This window comes from Pristiophorus japonicus, chromosome 4, assembly GCF_044704955.1.
Source record: "Pristiophorus japonicus isolate sPriJap1 chromosome 4, sPriJap1.hap1, whole genome shotgun sequence".
Taxonomy (NCBI): domain Eukaryota; kingdom Metazoa; phylum Chordata; class Chondrichthyes; family Pristiophoridae; genus Pristiophorus; species Pristiophorus japonicus.
In genome coordinates this window covers 166,718,251-166,733,264 of record NC_091980.1, presented here as the reverse complement: position 1 = coordinate 166,733,264, position 15,014 = coordinate 166,718,251, and the positions used below count along the sequence as shown (strand labels likewise).

At 46.4% G+C, this 15,014-nt stretch overlaps 2 protein-coding genes across 3 annotated transcripts in view; both read right to left on the bottom strand.

Moving 5' to 3' along the window:
• Positions 1 to 5,809: 5,809 nt before the first annotated feature.
• Positions 5,810 to 6,320, bottom strand: LOC139263161 (transmembrane protein 229b-like). Its single transcript, XM_070878813.1, has one exon. It carries the CDS (start codon positions 6,318 to 6,320, stop codon positions 5,820 to 5,822), a length of 501 nt encoding a protein of 166 aa, XP_070734914.1. The 3' UTR covers positions 5,810 to 5,819.
• mta1 (metastasis associated 1) overlaps positions 6,292 to 15,014 on the bottom strand; it is a 161,601-nt gene continuing 152,878 nt past the window's right edge. Inside the window, exon 19 of one of the 2 annotated variants that reach the window (XM_070878807.1) lies at positions 6,292 to 6,370. In XM_070878807.1, the coding sequence (XP_070734908.1) occupies positions 6,323 to 6,370 (48 nt within the window). In that variant the 3' untranslated portion in view covers positions 6,292 to 6,322. The remainder of the gene's footprint in view (positions 6,371 to 15,014) is intronic. The other variant, XM_070878809.1, reaches the window with a different exon arrangement.

The following is a 15,014-nucleotide window of genomic DNA, read 5'->3' as shown; positions in this document are numbered from 1 at the left end:
AGAAGAAATTTCTCCTCATCTCAGTTTTAAATGGGCGGCCCCTTATTTTAACATCATGCCCTCTAGTTCTAGTCTCCCCTATTAGTGGAAATATATTCTCTGCATCCACCTTGTCAAGCCCCCTCATAATCTTATACATTTCGATAAAATCACCTCTCATTCTTCTGAATTCCAATGAGTAGAGGCCCAACCTACTCAACCTTTGCTCATAAGTCAACCCCCTCATCCCCGGAATCAACCTAGTGAACCTTCTCTGAACTGCCTCCAAAGCAGGTATATCCTTCCGTAAATATGGAAACCAAAACTGCACGCAGTATTCCAGGTGTGGCCTCACCAATACCTTATATAGCTGTAGCAAGACTTCCCTGCTTTTATAGTCCATCCCCTTTGCACTAAAGGCCAAGATACCATTGGCTTTCCTGATGACTTGCTATATTTGCATACTATCCTTTTGTGTTTCATGCACAAGTATCCCCATGGCCCCGCTGTACTGCGACACTTTACAATCTTTCTCCATTTAAATAATAACTTGGTCTTTGATTTTTTTCTGCCCAAGTGCATGACCTCACACTTTCTGGTTGTTATGTATGCAACCCTAGGCAACCTGTATCATACCGCCACCGCTTACCTGTTGGAGTCCTAAGAGATCCCAGCATTCCTTGGGAGCACTGTATATAAGCAGGCCTCCCATGCTGTACCAACACTGGAGTTTGAATAAAAGAACTAAGGTCACACTTACTCATTGTCTACAGTACTCAGTTGCATTACTTTATTATGAGCTTAACACCGACATTACACTCCATCTGCCAAATTTTTGCCCACTCACTTAGCCTATCTATGTCCTTTTGCAGATTTTTTGTGTCCTCCTCACACATTGCTTTTCCTCCCATCTTTGTATCATCAGCAAACTTGGCTACGTTACACTCAGTCCCTTCTTCCAAGTCGTTAATATAGATTGTAAATAGTTGGGGTCCCAGCACTGATCCCTGCAGCACCCCACTAGTTATTAGTTGCCAACCAGAGAATGAACCATTTATCCTGACTCTCTGTTCGTTAGCCAATTCTCTATCCATGCTAATATATTACCCCCAACCCCGTGAACTTTTATCTTGTGCAGCAACCTTTTATGTGGCACCTTGTCAAATGCCTTCTGGAAGTCCAAATACACTACATCCACTGATTCCCCCTTATCCATTCTGTTCATTACATCCTCAAAGAACTCCAGCAAATTTGTCAAACATGACTTCGCCTTCATAAATCCATGCAGACTCTGCCTGACCGAATATTGCTTTTCCAAATGTCCTGCTACTGTTTCTTTTATAATGGACTCCAACATTTTCCCAACCACAGATGTTAGGCTAACTGGTCTATAGTTTCCTGCGTTTTGTCTGCCTCCTTTTTTAAATAGGGGTGTTACATTTGCAGTTTTCCAATCTGCTGGGACCTCCCCAGAATCCAAGAAATTTTGGTAAATTTCAATCAATGCATCCACAATTCCTGCCACTACTTCTCTTAAGACCCTAGGATGCAAGCCATCAGATCCAGGGGATGTATCTGCCTTTAGTCCCATTATCTTACTGAGTACCACCTCCTTAGTGATTGTGATTGTGTTAAGTTCCTTCCCTCCCCTATAGCCCCTAGACTATCCACTGTCGGAATATTGTTAGTGTCCTCTACCGTAAAGACTGTACAAAATATTTGTTCATAGTTTCTGCCATCTCCACGTTCCCCATTACTAATTCCCCGGTCTCGTCCTCTAAGGGACCAACATTTGCTTTTGACGCCCTTTTCCTTTTTATATACCTATAGAAACTCTTGCTATCTGTTTTTATATTCTGTGCTAGTTTACTTTCATAGTCTATCTTCCCTTTCTTAATCATTTTTTTTTGTCGTTCTTTGCTGGCTTTTAAAAGCTTCCCAGTCTTCTGTCCTCCCACTAGTTTTGGCCACTTTGTATGCCCTTGTTTTTAATTGGATACCATCCTTTATTTCTTTAGTTAGCCACGGATGGCTATCTTTTCTCTTACACCCTTTCCTCCTCACTGGAATATATTTTTCTTGAGAGTTGTGAATTATCTCTTTAAATGTACACCACTGTTCATCAACCGTCCTACACTTTAATCTATTTTCCCAGTCCACTTTATCCAACTCTGCCCTCATGCCTTCATAGTCTCCTTTATTTAAGCATAGTACGCTGGTTAGAGATCCAACTTTCTCATCCTCCATTTGAATTTGAATTTGAATCATGTATGATCACTCATTCCGAGGGAATCCTTTACTAGGAGATTGTTTATTAATCCTGTCTCATTACACAGGACCAGATCTAAGATAGCCTGCCCCCTGGTTGGTTCCGTTACATACTGCTCAAGGAACCCGTCCCTTACACACTCTATGAACTCCTCCTCAAGGCTACCCTGACCAATATGATTTGTCCAATCAATATGGAGGTTAAAATCACCCATGATTATTGCTGTACCCTTTTTACAAGCCCCCACTATTTCCTGGTTTATGCTTCAACCAACAGAGTTGCTACTGTTAGGGGGCCTATAGACAATGCCCACCATTGACTTTTTCCCCTTATTGTTCCTTACCTCCACCCAAACTGTTTCAACATCTTTATCATTTGAGCCAATATCGTTTCTTACTATTGCAGTGATTCCATCCTTTATCAATAGAGCTACCCACCTCCTTTTCCTTTCTGTCTGTCCTTTGGATTGTCAAGTACCCCTGAATATTTAATTCCCAGTCTTGGTCACCTTGCAACCACGTCTCTGTAATGGCTATCAGATCATAACCATTTGTCTCAATTTGTGCCGTCAACTCATCTATTTTGTTTCAAATACCACGTGCATTTAGATAAAGTGCCTTTAAATTTGTTTGTTTACCCTTTTTTCTTGCTTGTTTCCTCTCTCCTTCAAACTCACTTTTTTTATTTTTGCTTTCTAATTCCAGCTTTACTCTCCTCCCTACTGAATCTATTTTCAGGTTCTCATCCCGCTGCCAAGCTAGTTTAAACTCTCCCCAATAGCACTAGCAAACCCCCCCCCCCCAACGAGGATATTGGTCCCGGCTCTGTTGAGGTGCAACCCGTCCGGCTTGTACAGGTCCCACCTCCCTCAGAAGCGGTCCCAATGCCTCAGGAAACTAAAGCGCTCCCTCCCACCATCCCTCCAGCCACATATTCATCTGCTCTATCCTCCTATTTCTGTACTCACTAACTCGTGGCACTGGGAGCAATCCAGAGATTACTACCTTTGAGGTCCTGCTTTTTAATCTCTCTCCAAGCTCCCTAAACTCTGCCTGCAGGACCTCATCCCTCTTCCTACCTATGTCATTGGTACCGATGTGGACCACGACCTCTGGCTGTTCACCCTCTCCCCCCAGAATGCCCTGCAGCGCTCAATGACATCCTTGACCCTGGCACCAGGGAGGCAACATACCATCCTCGAGTCACGTCCCACTATGTGCTTATAGGGGCAGCATTGATCGCACCGTGCGCTTATATGAGCAGCATTGATCATACTGCAAATTTATTGGGGCAGTATTTCTGACACTGCTGCTTATAGGGCAGCATTAATCACACTGTGTACTTAGAGGGGCAACATTGAGCCCACTGTGTACTTATAGAGGTGGTGGGCATTGGTCTGATTGTGTGTTTTGGGAAAGTGAGCAAAAAAGATGGCAGATGGAATGTAATGTGGGAAAATGTGAGGTTATTCACTTTGGGAGGAATAGAAAAACAGAATATTTTTTAAATGGCGTGAAACGATTAAATGTTGGTGTTCTCATGCAGGAAACAGAGAGTTAGCATTCAGATACAGCAAGCAATTAGGAAGGCAAATGGCATGTTAGCCTTTATTGCAAGGAGGTTGGAGTAAAAGAGTAAGGAAGTCTTACTACAATTGTACAGGGCTCTGGTGAGACCACACCTGGAGTACTATGCACAGTTTTGGTCTCCTTATTAGAGGAAGGACATACTTGCCTTAGGTTCACTAAAGGTTCACTAGATTGATTCCTGGGATGAGAGGGCTATCCCATGAGGAGAGATTGAGTAGATTAGGCCTATACTCTCTGGAGTTTAGAAGAATGAGAGGTGATCTCACTGAAACATATAAAATTCTGAGGGGAATTAACAGGGTAGATGCTGAGAGATTGTTTCCCCTGGCTGGAGAGTCTAGAACGAGGGGGCATAGTCTCAGGATAAGGGGTTGGCCATTTAAGACTGAGATGTGGAGGAATTTCTTCACTCTGAGGGTTGTGAATCTTTGGAATTCTCTACCACGAAGAGCTGAATCGTTGAGCGTATTCAAGGCTGAGATAGATTTTTTTGACTCTAGGAAAATCAAGATGTATGAGAATCGGGCGCTAAAATGGAGTTGAGGTCCAAGATCAGCCATGATCTTACTGAATGGCGGAGCAGGATCGAAAGACCGTACAACCTATCCATGTGAAAATTCTTATGGAGTAGGTGCCACTCAATAAATAAAAAGGTTCACAATATAAATTAGCAGCTGAAGACCCCGGCACACACTGCCCAGTGCGTGTCATGCCATGCGATTATCTGCCGGCAGTCACGGGGCACTGGTGCCTCTGAGCCCAGCAGTCCCTGGACACCATCGCCTCTAAGCCCAGTTGAGCCATTCGCTGCAGGCAGACCCGGGGCACTATCAGACCCAGGGCACAGCCACCTCCGAGCCCAGCTGTGCCATTAGCTGCCGGCAGTCCTGCTTCCGAGCCCAGTTGTGCCATGTGCTGCTGGCAGTCCCTGGGCAGTCCCGCCTCAGAGCCCAGTTGTGCCATGTGCTGCTGGCAGTCCCTGGGCAGTCCCGCTTCCGAGCCCAGTTGTACCATGTGCTGCTGGCAGTCCCTGGACAATGCCGCCTCAGAGCCCAGTTGTACCATGTGCTGCTGGCAGTCCCTGGGCAATGCCGCCTCAGAGCCCAGTTGTGCCATTAGCTGCCGGCAGTCCCTGGACAGTCCCGCCTCAGAGCCCAGTTGTACCATGTGCTGCTGGCAGTCCCTGGGCAGTCCCGCCTCAGAGCCCAGTTGTGCCATTAGCTGCCGGCAGTCCCTGGACAATGCCGCTTCAGAGCCCAGTTGTACCATGTGCTGCTGGCAGTCCCTGGGCAATGCCGCTTCCGAGCCCAGTTGTGCCATGTGCTGCTGGCAGTCCCTGGGCAATGCCGCTTCAGAGCCAAGTTGTACCATGTGCTGCTGGCAGTCCCTGGGCAATGCCGCTTCAGAGCCCAGTTGTGCCATGTGCTGCTGGCAGTCCCTGGGCAATGCCGCTTCAGAGCCCAGTTGTACCATGTGCTGCTGGCAGTCCCTGGGCAATGCCGCTTCAGAGCCCAGTTGTACCATGTGCTGCTGGCAGTCCCTGGGCAATGCCGCTTCAGAGCCCAGTTGTGCCATGTGCTGCTGGCAGTCCCTGGGCAATGCCGCTTCAGAGCCCAGTTGTACCATGTGCTGCTGGCAGTCCCTGGACAATGCCGCTTCAGAGCCCAGTTGTCGCAGTGGACGGACCGCCGGGAAATAACGGTTGGGCTCGCGCGCCGCTGACATTCCCCGCCCTCACAAACCACTTGAGTGACAGGTGTCTCGGCCAATCGCAACCCGGCCCTTGGCAATCCACTGCGGGGGTGGGGGAGAGAGAGGCGCGTCCGGCCGGCCGTTGCGCGATTCGTGAATCCCCACGTAGGGAGGGGGGGGGGGCTTTCCATTTAGCGGTGTTTGGTCGGTTAAAGTGAAAAAAAAGTTTTTTTCTGGAGCATTTCCCCATTCTCCCCTCCCCACACACACACACACACAAAACCAAGGGTTCAGTCGGATTTGACGTGTCCATTCGCCATGGCGCCGGCGGGCAGCCGGGGCTCGGGCTGGTGCTGGTCGAAGCGCAGGCGCAGCGTGTTCCGGATCACTAGCTGCTCCATGATGAAGGAGGCGCAGAGCCAGGGGATGGCGTACTCGAGCGTGATCAAGCCCATGAAGTCAAAGTCGAACTGCGAGTAGTCCCAGGGGCAGGCGTTGAACTGGCGCAAAATGTAGCCGGTGGAGAACTCCCAGATGTAGGTCCAGATGGTGTAGATGAGGCAGCGGGCCGGGATGCAGCACCTGTCCCTGAGGTAGAGGTACATCCTCTCCACGATCAGCATGGACGTGCCGTAGATGAAAAGGGCCCAGACGCTGGTGACCCCGGGGAACTTCCAGTTGAAATGGACCACGAAATCCCACGCCGCCGTGAACATCACCTCGCAGAAGTAGCCGTGGATGGCGTAGAGATACCAGCGGGAGAGGGCACTCAGGGGCTCTGATGCAGCCATCCTCAGTCAATGGAGGGAAGGGGTAAAAGCAGAGGGAGAGAGCGAGAAAGCTGCAAAAGATAAAAACACACATCCAGTTACACGAACCCGAGCTGCAGAGGGTAGAGCATTGACCACTGCTTGGAATTATTTTTTTTAAACAGATACCAACCTGCAGAACCCCCTTCCCCCTCATTAATCAGCACTCGGCAATTGCACAAGACAATGGTTCTTGCGTCGGGCGAGGGAAATAGTGGGGAAGCACTTAGCAGAAGCAGAATGCGGGAAGTACCACAGCTCAGAGCGGAATGGGGAACAGCGTGAGACTTCAATGGAGCATCCCTGCAGCTCCGTGCTCTTGCAAGGCAGCTGAGAACGGAGGCATAAAAGCAAGCTCGCAAAGCAGCACAGACCCGCCGCGACATGCATTTTAACCTCTGGGCTGCCAGGGGCCGACGCTAACCAAGGATGGGTTGTGTTATAAAGGATATTACACATGCAATACACTGCAGCCTTATAACATTGTGAGGCAACTGAAATAATTCAGTCCACAGAACAAGGGCTGAAATTTTACATCTAACATGCACACCTTATATATACACCCATGTACACATACAGATACAAAGCACACCTGTGTGCACATTTACTTATAATATATACATCAGGTATGTACATATGTGTAGAAACATCACACATGTATATGCGGTGACTGAATTTACACCGCATCGTAATGCTGGCAACGGAAGCTCCAACCCTTGGAGTAAATAAAATAAGGCACTGCACAATCTCTAGCAGGGAGGGGACATCATCTTCCCCTATCTCTGTGGTCAAAGTGTTGCTGCTGGCAAAATGACACAGCAGCCATTGTGTAGCCGGCCATCGGGAGGACCAGCTGTCATCTCACCAGCCATATGGTTTCCGTTCCTTCCTGATTGCTATTCGGTGCGGCACAATTTTAAAGTTCTCATCTTTGTTTTCAAATGCCTCTATGGTCTTGCACTTCCTATCTCTAACCTCCTCCAGCCCTACAACCCTCCGAGATCTCTGCGCTCCTCCAATTCTGGCCTCATGCGCATCCCCAATTTTCATCGTCCAACCATTGGCAGCCGTGCCTTCAGCTGCTTAGGTCCTAAGCTCTAGCATTCCCTCCCGGAACCTCTCCACCTCTCTTCCTTTAAGATGCTCCTTAAAACTTACCTCATTGACCAAGCTTTTGCTTATCTGTCCCATTATTTCAGGTGTCAAATTTTGTCTGCTAAAGCTCCTACGAAGGCTCTTAGGACATGTTACTACATTAAAAGCACCTTGTTATAGAATCAATTATAGAAATTTACAGCACCAACGAATGTCATTTCGGCCCATCATGTCCCCACCGGCCGACAAAGAACTATCCAGCCTAATCCCACTTTCCAGCTCTTGGTCTGTAGCCTTGTAGGTTACGACACTTCAAGTGACATCCAAGCACTTTTTAAATGTGGTGAGGGTTTCTGCCTCTACCACCCTTTCAGGCAGTGAGTTCTAGGCCCTTCAAATGCTCCTACCAATTACTTTAAATCTATGCCCCCTTGTTGACCCCTCTGCTGAGGGAAATACGTCCTTCCTAACCCACTATCTAGGCCCTTCAAAATTTTATACACCTCAATGAGGTCTCCCCTCAGCCTCCTCTGTTCCAAAGAAAACAAGCCCAGCCTATCCAATCTTTCCTCATAGCTAAAATTATCCAGTCCAAGCAACATCCTCATAAATCTCCTCTGTACCCTCTCTAGTGCAATTACATTTTTCCTCTAATGTGGTGACCAGAACTGCATGCAGTACTCTAGCTGTGGCCTAACTAGTGTTTTATATAGTTCAAGCATAACCTCCCTGCTCTTGGATTCTGTGCCTCGGCTAATAAAGACAAGTATTCCATATGCCTTCTTAACCACCTTATCTACCTGGCCTGCTACCTTCAGGGGTCTGTGGACATGCACCCCAAGGTCCCTTTGCTCAGTGTCCTACCATTTAATGTGTATTCCCTTGCCTTGTTCGTCCTCCCCAAAAGCATTACCTCACACTTCTCCGGATTGAATTCCATTTGTCACTGTTCTGCACACCTGACTAGTTCATTGATATGTTCCTGCAGTCTCCAGCTTTCTTCTTCATTATCAACCACACAGCCAATTTTTGTATCATCTGCAAACTTCTTAATTATACCCCTTACATTCATCTAAACCATTGATATATACCACTAAAAGCAAGGGACCTAGTACTGAGCCCACTTAAAACAGCCTTCCAGTCACAAAAACATCCATTAACCATTACCCTTAGCTTCCTGCCTCTGAGCCAATTTTGCATCCAACTTGCCACTTTGTCTTGGATCCTACTTTCATGACCAGTCTGCCATGTGGGTCCTTATCAAAATCCTTGCTAAAATCCATATACACTACGTCAAATGCACTACACTCATCGATCCTCTTTGTTCCCTCCTCAAAAAATTCAATCAAGTTAGTCAGACATGACCTCTTAATAAATCCATGCTGACTGTCCTTGATTAATCCTTGTCTTTCTAAATGAAGATTTATCCTGTCCCTCAGAATTTTTTCCAATAATGTTCCCACCACCGAGGTTAGGTTGACTGGCCTGTAATTACTCAGTCTATTCCTTTCTCCTTTTTAAACAAAAGTACAACATTAGCAGTCCTCCTGTCCTCCGGGAGCACCACATCTGTAGCCAGAGAGGATTGGAAAATGATGGTTAGAGCCTCTGCTATTTCCTCTTTTGCTTCTCTTAACAGCCTGGGATACATTTCATCTGGGCCTGGGGATTTATCCACTTTCAAAGCTGCTAAACCCTTTAATACTTTCTCACTATGTTTATTTCATCTAATATTTCACACTCTTCCTTCCTGATTGCAATGCCTTCATTGCCCCTCTTTTGTGAAAACAGATGCAAAGTACTCATTGAGAACCATATCCATGTCTTCCACCTCCACACACACATTACCTTTATGGTCTCTAATAGGTCCTACTCTTTCTTTAGTTATCTTCTTGTTCTTAATATATTTATAAAACATATTTGGGTTTTCCTTGATTTTACTACCAACATTTTTTCATGCTCTCTCTTTGCTTTCCTAATTTCCTTTTTAATTTCACTCCTGCACTTTCTACACTCTAGGGTTTCTGCAGTATTGAGCCCTCACTTTCTGTCATAAGCCTCCCTTTTTTTTTATCCTACCCTATTTGCCCTTTGACATCCAGGGAGCTGTAGAGTTGTTAGTCCCACCCTTTTTCTTTAAGGGGACATACTTGCTCTGAACCCTCGGATCTCCTCCTTGAATGCCTCCCACTGCTCAGACACTGATTTACCTTCAAGTAGCTGTTTCCAGTTCGCTTTGGCTAAATCACATCTCAGCTTAGTAAAATTGGCTTTCGCCCAATTGAGAACTTTTATTCCTGGTCTAGCTTTGTCCTTTTCCATAACTGCCCTAAATCTAACTGAATTATGATCACTAGCACCAAAATGCTCTCCCACTGATACCCTTTCCACCTTCCCAACTTCATTTCCTAAAACTAAGTCCAGAAGTGCCTTGTTGGGCTTGCTACATACTGAGTAAAAAAGTTCTGCTAAATGCATTTTAGGAATTCTGCACCCTCTATATCTTTCACACGAATTCCATCCCAGTTAATATTAGGGTAGTTGAAATCTCCTACTATTACTACCCAATAGTTTTTGCACTTCTCCGGAATTTGCCAACATATTTGCTCTTCTATCTCCCTCTGTTTCAATTCAACCCATATAGGCTCATTTGATAATCCTTCTAACATATCATCCCTTCTCACAACTGTTGTTTCTTTAATCAATACTGCGACCCCCTCCTCTTTTATCCCCCCCTTTATCCCGTCTGAAAACCCTGTAACCAGGAATGTTGAGCTGCTTTACCTGCCCGAATTTTAACCATGTCTCAGTAATAGCTATAATATCATACTCCCAAATGTCTATCTGTGATCTCAGCTCATCTGCCTTATTCCCTAGTCTCCTTGCATTGAAGTATATACCATATAGCACTGCCAAACTCCCTTGTCTATTTTCTAGCCTTTGTTTCCTCTGCCTTCCAAATTCACTTTCTAATTTTCTGCTTTCCAATTCCAGCTTTGCTTCTCACCATTCTGAATCTACTCTCAGGTTCCCATCTCCCTGCCAAGCTAGTTTAAACCCTCCCCAACAGCATGAGCAAACCCACCCACGAGTATATTGGTCCCGGCTCTGTTGAGGTGCAGCCCGTCCGGCTTGTAGAGGTCCCACCTCCCCCCAGAAACGGTCCCAATGCCTCAGGAATCTAAAGCCCTCCCTCTTGCACCATCTCTCCAGCCATGTATTCATCTGCTCTATCCTATTTCTGTACTCACTAGCACGTGGTACCGGGAGTAATCCGGAGATTACTACCTTTGAGGTCCTGCTTTCTAATCTCTCTTCTAGCTCCCTAAAATCTGCCTGCAGGACCTCATCCCTCTTTCTACCTAGGTCGTTGGCACCGATATTGAACCACGACCTCTGGCTGTTCACCCTCCCCCCTCATAATATCCTGCAACCACTCAGTGACATCCTTGACCCTGGCACCAGGGAGGCAACATACCATCTTGGAGTCACGTCTGTGGCTGCAGAAACCCCTGTCTGCTCCCCTAACTATCGAATCCCCTACCACTATTGCTCTTCAACTCTTCTTCCCACCCCCCCACCGCCCCCGGACAGCTGAGCCACCCGTGGTGCCGTGGACTTGACTCTGGCTGCACTCCCCAGAGGAATCATCCCCCCCCCCATCAGTACTCAGAACAGAATACTGGTTGGAGAGCGAGATGCACCCAGGAGACTCCTGTACTACCTGCCTGGTCCTCCTTTTCTGACCTCTTCTTGTTAGTTAAATGTGCACAGAAAATGCATATATGTACAGCCCTGTATCACACATACATCTATAAAAAATACTATGTTTCTGCACATGGCTTGTCTGAAAATCTTACTTCCCATTGTCATAATTTTGTAATATTTTGCTGTCAATTTTTAAAATTCCAATGTCCACATTGATAACGGAAAGAGCCCATGTAAACTTGTCGTGTTGCAATTACACGTTCCTGCCAGTGGTGGTGCTGTAGTGCCTCAGTCTTGCATCTCCCAGCTCTTCGGTTTGTACTGCAGAGAAACACGATCTATTTATATAGCATCTTTCACAACCTCAGAATGTCCCAAAGTGCTTCACAGCCAATGAAGTTCTTCTGAAGTGTGGTTATTGTTGAAGGGAAATATGGCACCCAGTTCGAACACAGCAAGGCCCCACAAACAGCAATGATATATATGACCAGATAATGAGAGTTATTTTAAGCTGTTATGGGGTTGGTAATGGCCTCAAAATGGAGGTGGTAGCTTTGCGGCCCTGTTAACCCCAGTGCTGTGGCAGACACCATTTTGAAAGGTGCCTACCTCTGGGAGCCCGCCTGTTTCAAGTGTTAGGTCCCATTTAATATACAAACGCAGGTCCGAGGACCCCGATTGCCATATTAGATTGGAGCCTGCGCAGTCCACACTTTGTTGAATTCCATGGGCAATAACGAACATACGAGTAATGACGGACAGGTAAAGACCATCTGGTCCATCGAGCCTGTCCCACACAATTGCGATACCTTTGTGTATCACAACATATACATTCCACCCCACCCACAACCATGTGATCTCCTTGGAGAGGCAATAAAACATAAAAAACCCAGGCCAACTTGTGAAAAAAAAGTCTGGGAAATTCCCCTCCATCCCATCTAGGCAATCGAAACTAGTCCAGGAGATCCCTCTGGCAATTAAATTCCCTGCAGTCCCGACTTTCTGTAAGAGGTCATCTCCGCCGCTGCCAGAAACAAATCCAGCTTTTGCTTGAAGGAATTCAGTGAGTTTGCATCCACCACATGAGAGGGCAGCTTGTTCCAGAGGTCTACTATTCGCTAAGAAAAGAATCACCTCCTGACATCTAACCTAGATCTAGCCTTATACAACTTAAATTTGTGCCCCCTGATCCTGCCTAACCTATTTAATTTAAATAAACTGTCAGCTGGAACATCGTCTATTCCCTTCATTACCTTATAAACCTCAATCATATCCCTCGAAGGTATAGAGTCCCAACTCTTTTAACCTATCTTGATAACTAAGATGCTTTAGACTTGGAATTAGTCTAGTGGCCCTCTTCTGCACCCTTTCCAAAGTCTCAATATCACCCACCATGTGAGGAAACCAAATCTGGACACAGTATTCCAAGTGTGGCCTGAGTAAGATCTTGTACAAGAACAAAACAGTATGCAGCATCTTATACTCAATTGTCTTATGGATACACCCAAAGATAAGACCTGAAGAGCCCCAGCAAATGGTCAGTTTAATACTTGTGTGGGGCCTGGAGGAGCCCATTATCACTACTCTATTGTTTTTACATCTTTCTGAAATATGCTTGCATATTTGCTGTTCCATTTCCTTCCCACTTGTATACAGCACCAAATCGTCTCCACTGTTTGGATCTTGGTGAGTCAAAAAACAAATCGGAGCTAAAGGAATACCATAAAAATGATTGAAAGGCTTCTAAAATGGCTGCAAATGATTTACTTGGAATTTTTATACACTCTAGCTAGCCACAACAACTGTGTGATGTTCATCTATACATATGTGTCTGAATAGATATAATTGTACACGTACACGAGTCAATCTTTCATCGCTTTGCACATGGGGAATCAAGGCCAAATATAGTCTTCAAGTTAAGCAAGGGGGAGGGAGAGAGGATCGGAAAGAGGGAGAGGGAGAAAGGATCGGAGGTGAGAGGGAGAGAGGTTCAGAGGAGGAGAGAGAAGTGTAGGGGGAGAGAGAGGAGGGGTGGTCAGGAACTCGGGGAGAGAAGGTCAGGAATTCGGGGAGTGGGGGAAGAGCACAAGGATGGGGAAAGTACATGATCCAGGTCTAAAGGGGGGGGGGGGGGAAATGAGAGCGAGAATGTGATCCAGATGGTAAGATGGATCTCACACATTTTTCCAACCCTACCCCCTTTGCGCACACATATTCTCCCTCTTCCCCCTACACCTGGTTGATTTATTGGAAAGCTGTCACTATTCACTTCATACTCAATAAAACTGTTAACAATTCACGACCCACGCACAATGCCCCATCTATGGGGTCGGGGAAGGTCAGGAACTTGTTGGGAGGAGGTCAAGAACCCGGTGGGGGGGGGGGGGGAGGAACTTGGACAGAGGGAATGTCAGGAACCCGGAGGAGGAAGCAGAAGCTTGGGGAGGTCAGGAACCCAGGGGAAGGTCAGAAACTTGGGGCAGGGGGAAGTTAGAAAATTGGGCAGGGGAGAAGGTCAGGAACTTGGGGGGTGGGGGCGGGGTGGTAAGGTCAGAACTCAATGGGGGAGGTCAGGCACTTGGGTGAGGGAGAATGTCAGAAACTTGGGGGTGGTCAGGAACTTGGGCGATGGGGGCAGGAACTGGTTTTGGGGATGGAGGAAAGTCTTAATTCAAGTGAGCTGTGTTCTGTCTGGATGTGGCAGTCACAATGGCTCTTTACTTTGCAAAGTAACTGATTACGTAGGCAGGAAGGATCTAATTACACATTCCACAGAAACTGCTGGGTGTGTCTTGTTCTCCAAGGGGACCAATCAGCAATCAAGTCTTGTCATCCAAAGGGGTCAATCAGAACTTTGGTGTTGCAAATAGACACGTCCTACAAACATGTTATTTCATTGAGAGGAATTCACTAGATATTCAAATGAGCTTAGATTATCAGAGTAAAGACAGACATATCACTGAGGGATGGCCCTATGGTCCCCACCTCCCTGCTTTATGTTGTTTATTGCATATCAGGCCGCTAAGAGGGGCTTTGGAGTTACTACCAAGAAATGTTTCCTCAGAGAAACTCAGTCCAAAGCTGTTGCGAACTCCTATGATTTGGTACTTTTTATTATTATTTTAGAACAGTTTTATGTATTGTGCAAGTCAGATATTGTACTGTTACTCTTGATGTATTATTTTGCTTCAGTGTATTTACCTAATTTGTAAATAAAATGACCACCGCCTAATCCATTCTGTTACTTCCATCAATGTAGCCCCAAAACAGCGTAGGCAACAGAAACGCTGCTGCAGGAAAATCAACACTGGAGCACTCAAAGACCCTGCTAAGAAGGCCCTATTTAGTCAGCGCCTCACAACCAACCTGACTACTTCAAGAGAACCGGAGACGCAGAATGTCCACAGTACCTGATCTGCCCTCAAGGCCTCCATAATTAGCACCTGTGAAGAGACGCTTGGTCACTCCACCAGGAAACATTAAGACTGGTTCGATGAGAATGACCAGGAGATCCAAGAGCAAATAAGCCGCAAACGCAAGGCATTCTTGAACTGGAAACAGCTTCACAATGAGAGAGGAAGAAAGTAGTTCTATAGACATCTGAAGGCTGAGGTCCAATGTAAAACTCATGACCTAAAGAACAGATGGTGAGCGGAAAAGGCGCAGGAGATCCATCATCATCACATCGGAATCGAGAAAGACTTTGCTTCCATTCCTGAAATGAATTCTTCAGTGGCTGAACAGTCCAATACGAGAGCCACAGACTCTGTCACAGGTGGGACAGACAGCCGTTGAGGGAAGGGGTGGGTGGGACTGGTATGTCGCATGCTCTTTCCGCTGCCTACGCTTGATTTTTGCACACTGTCAGCGATG

Excerpts from the sequence above, each read along its gene's own strand:
- LOC139263161 (XM_070878813.1), bottom strand. The coding sequence starts at position 6,320 with ATGGCTGCATCAGAGCCCCTGAGTGCCCTCTCCCGCTGGTATCTCTAC.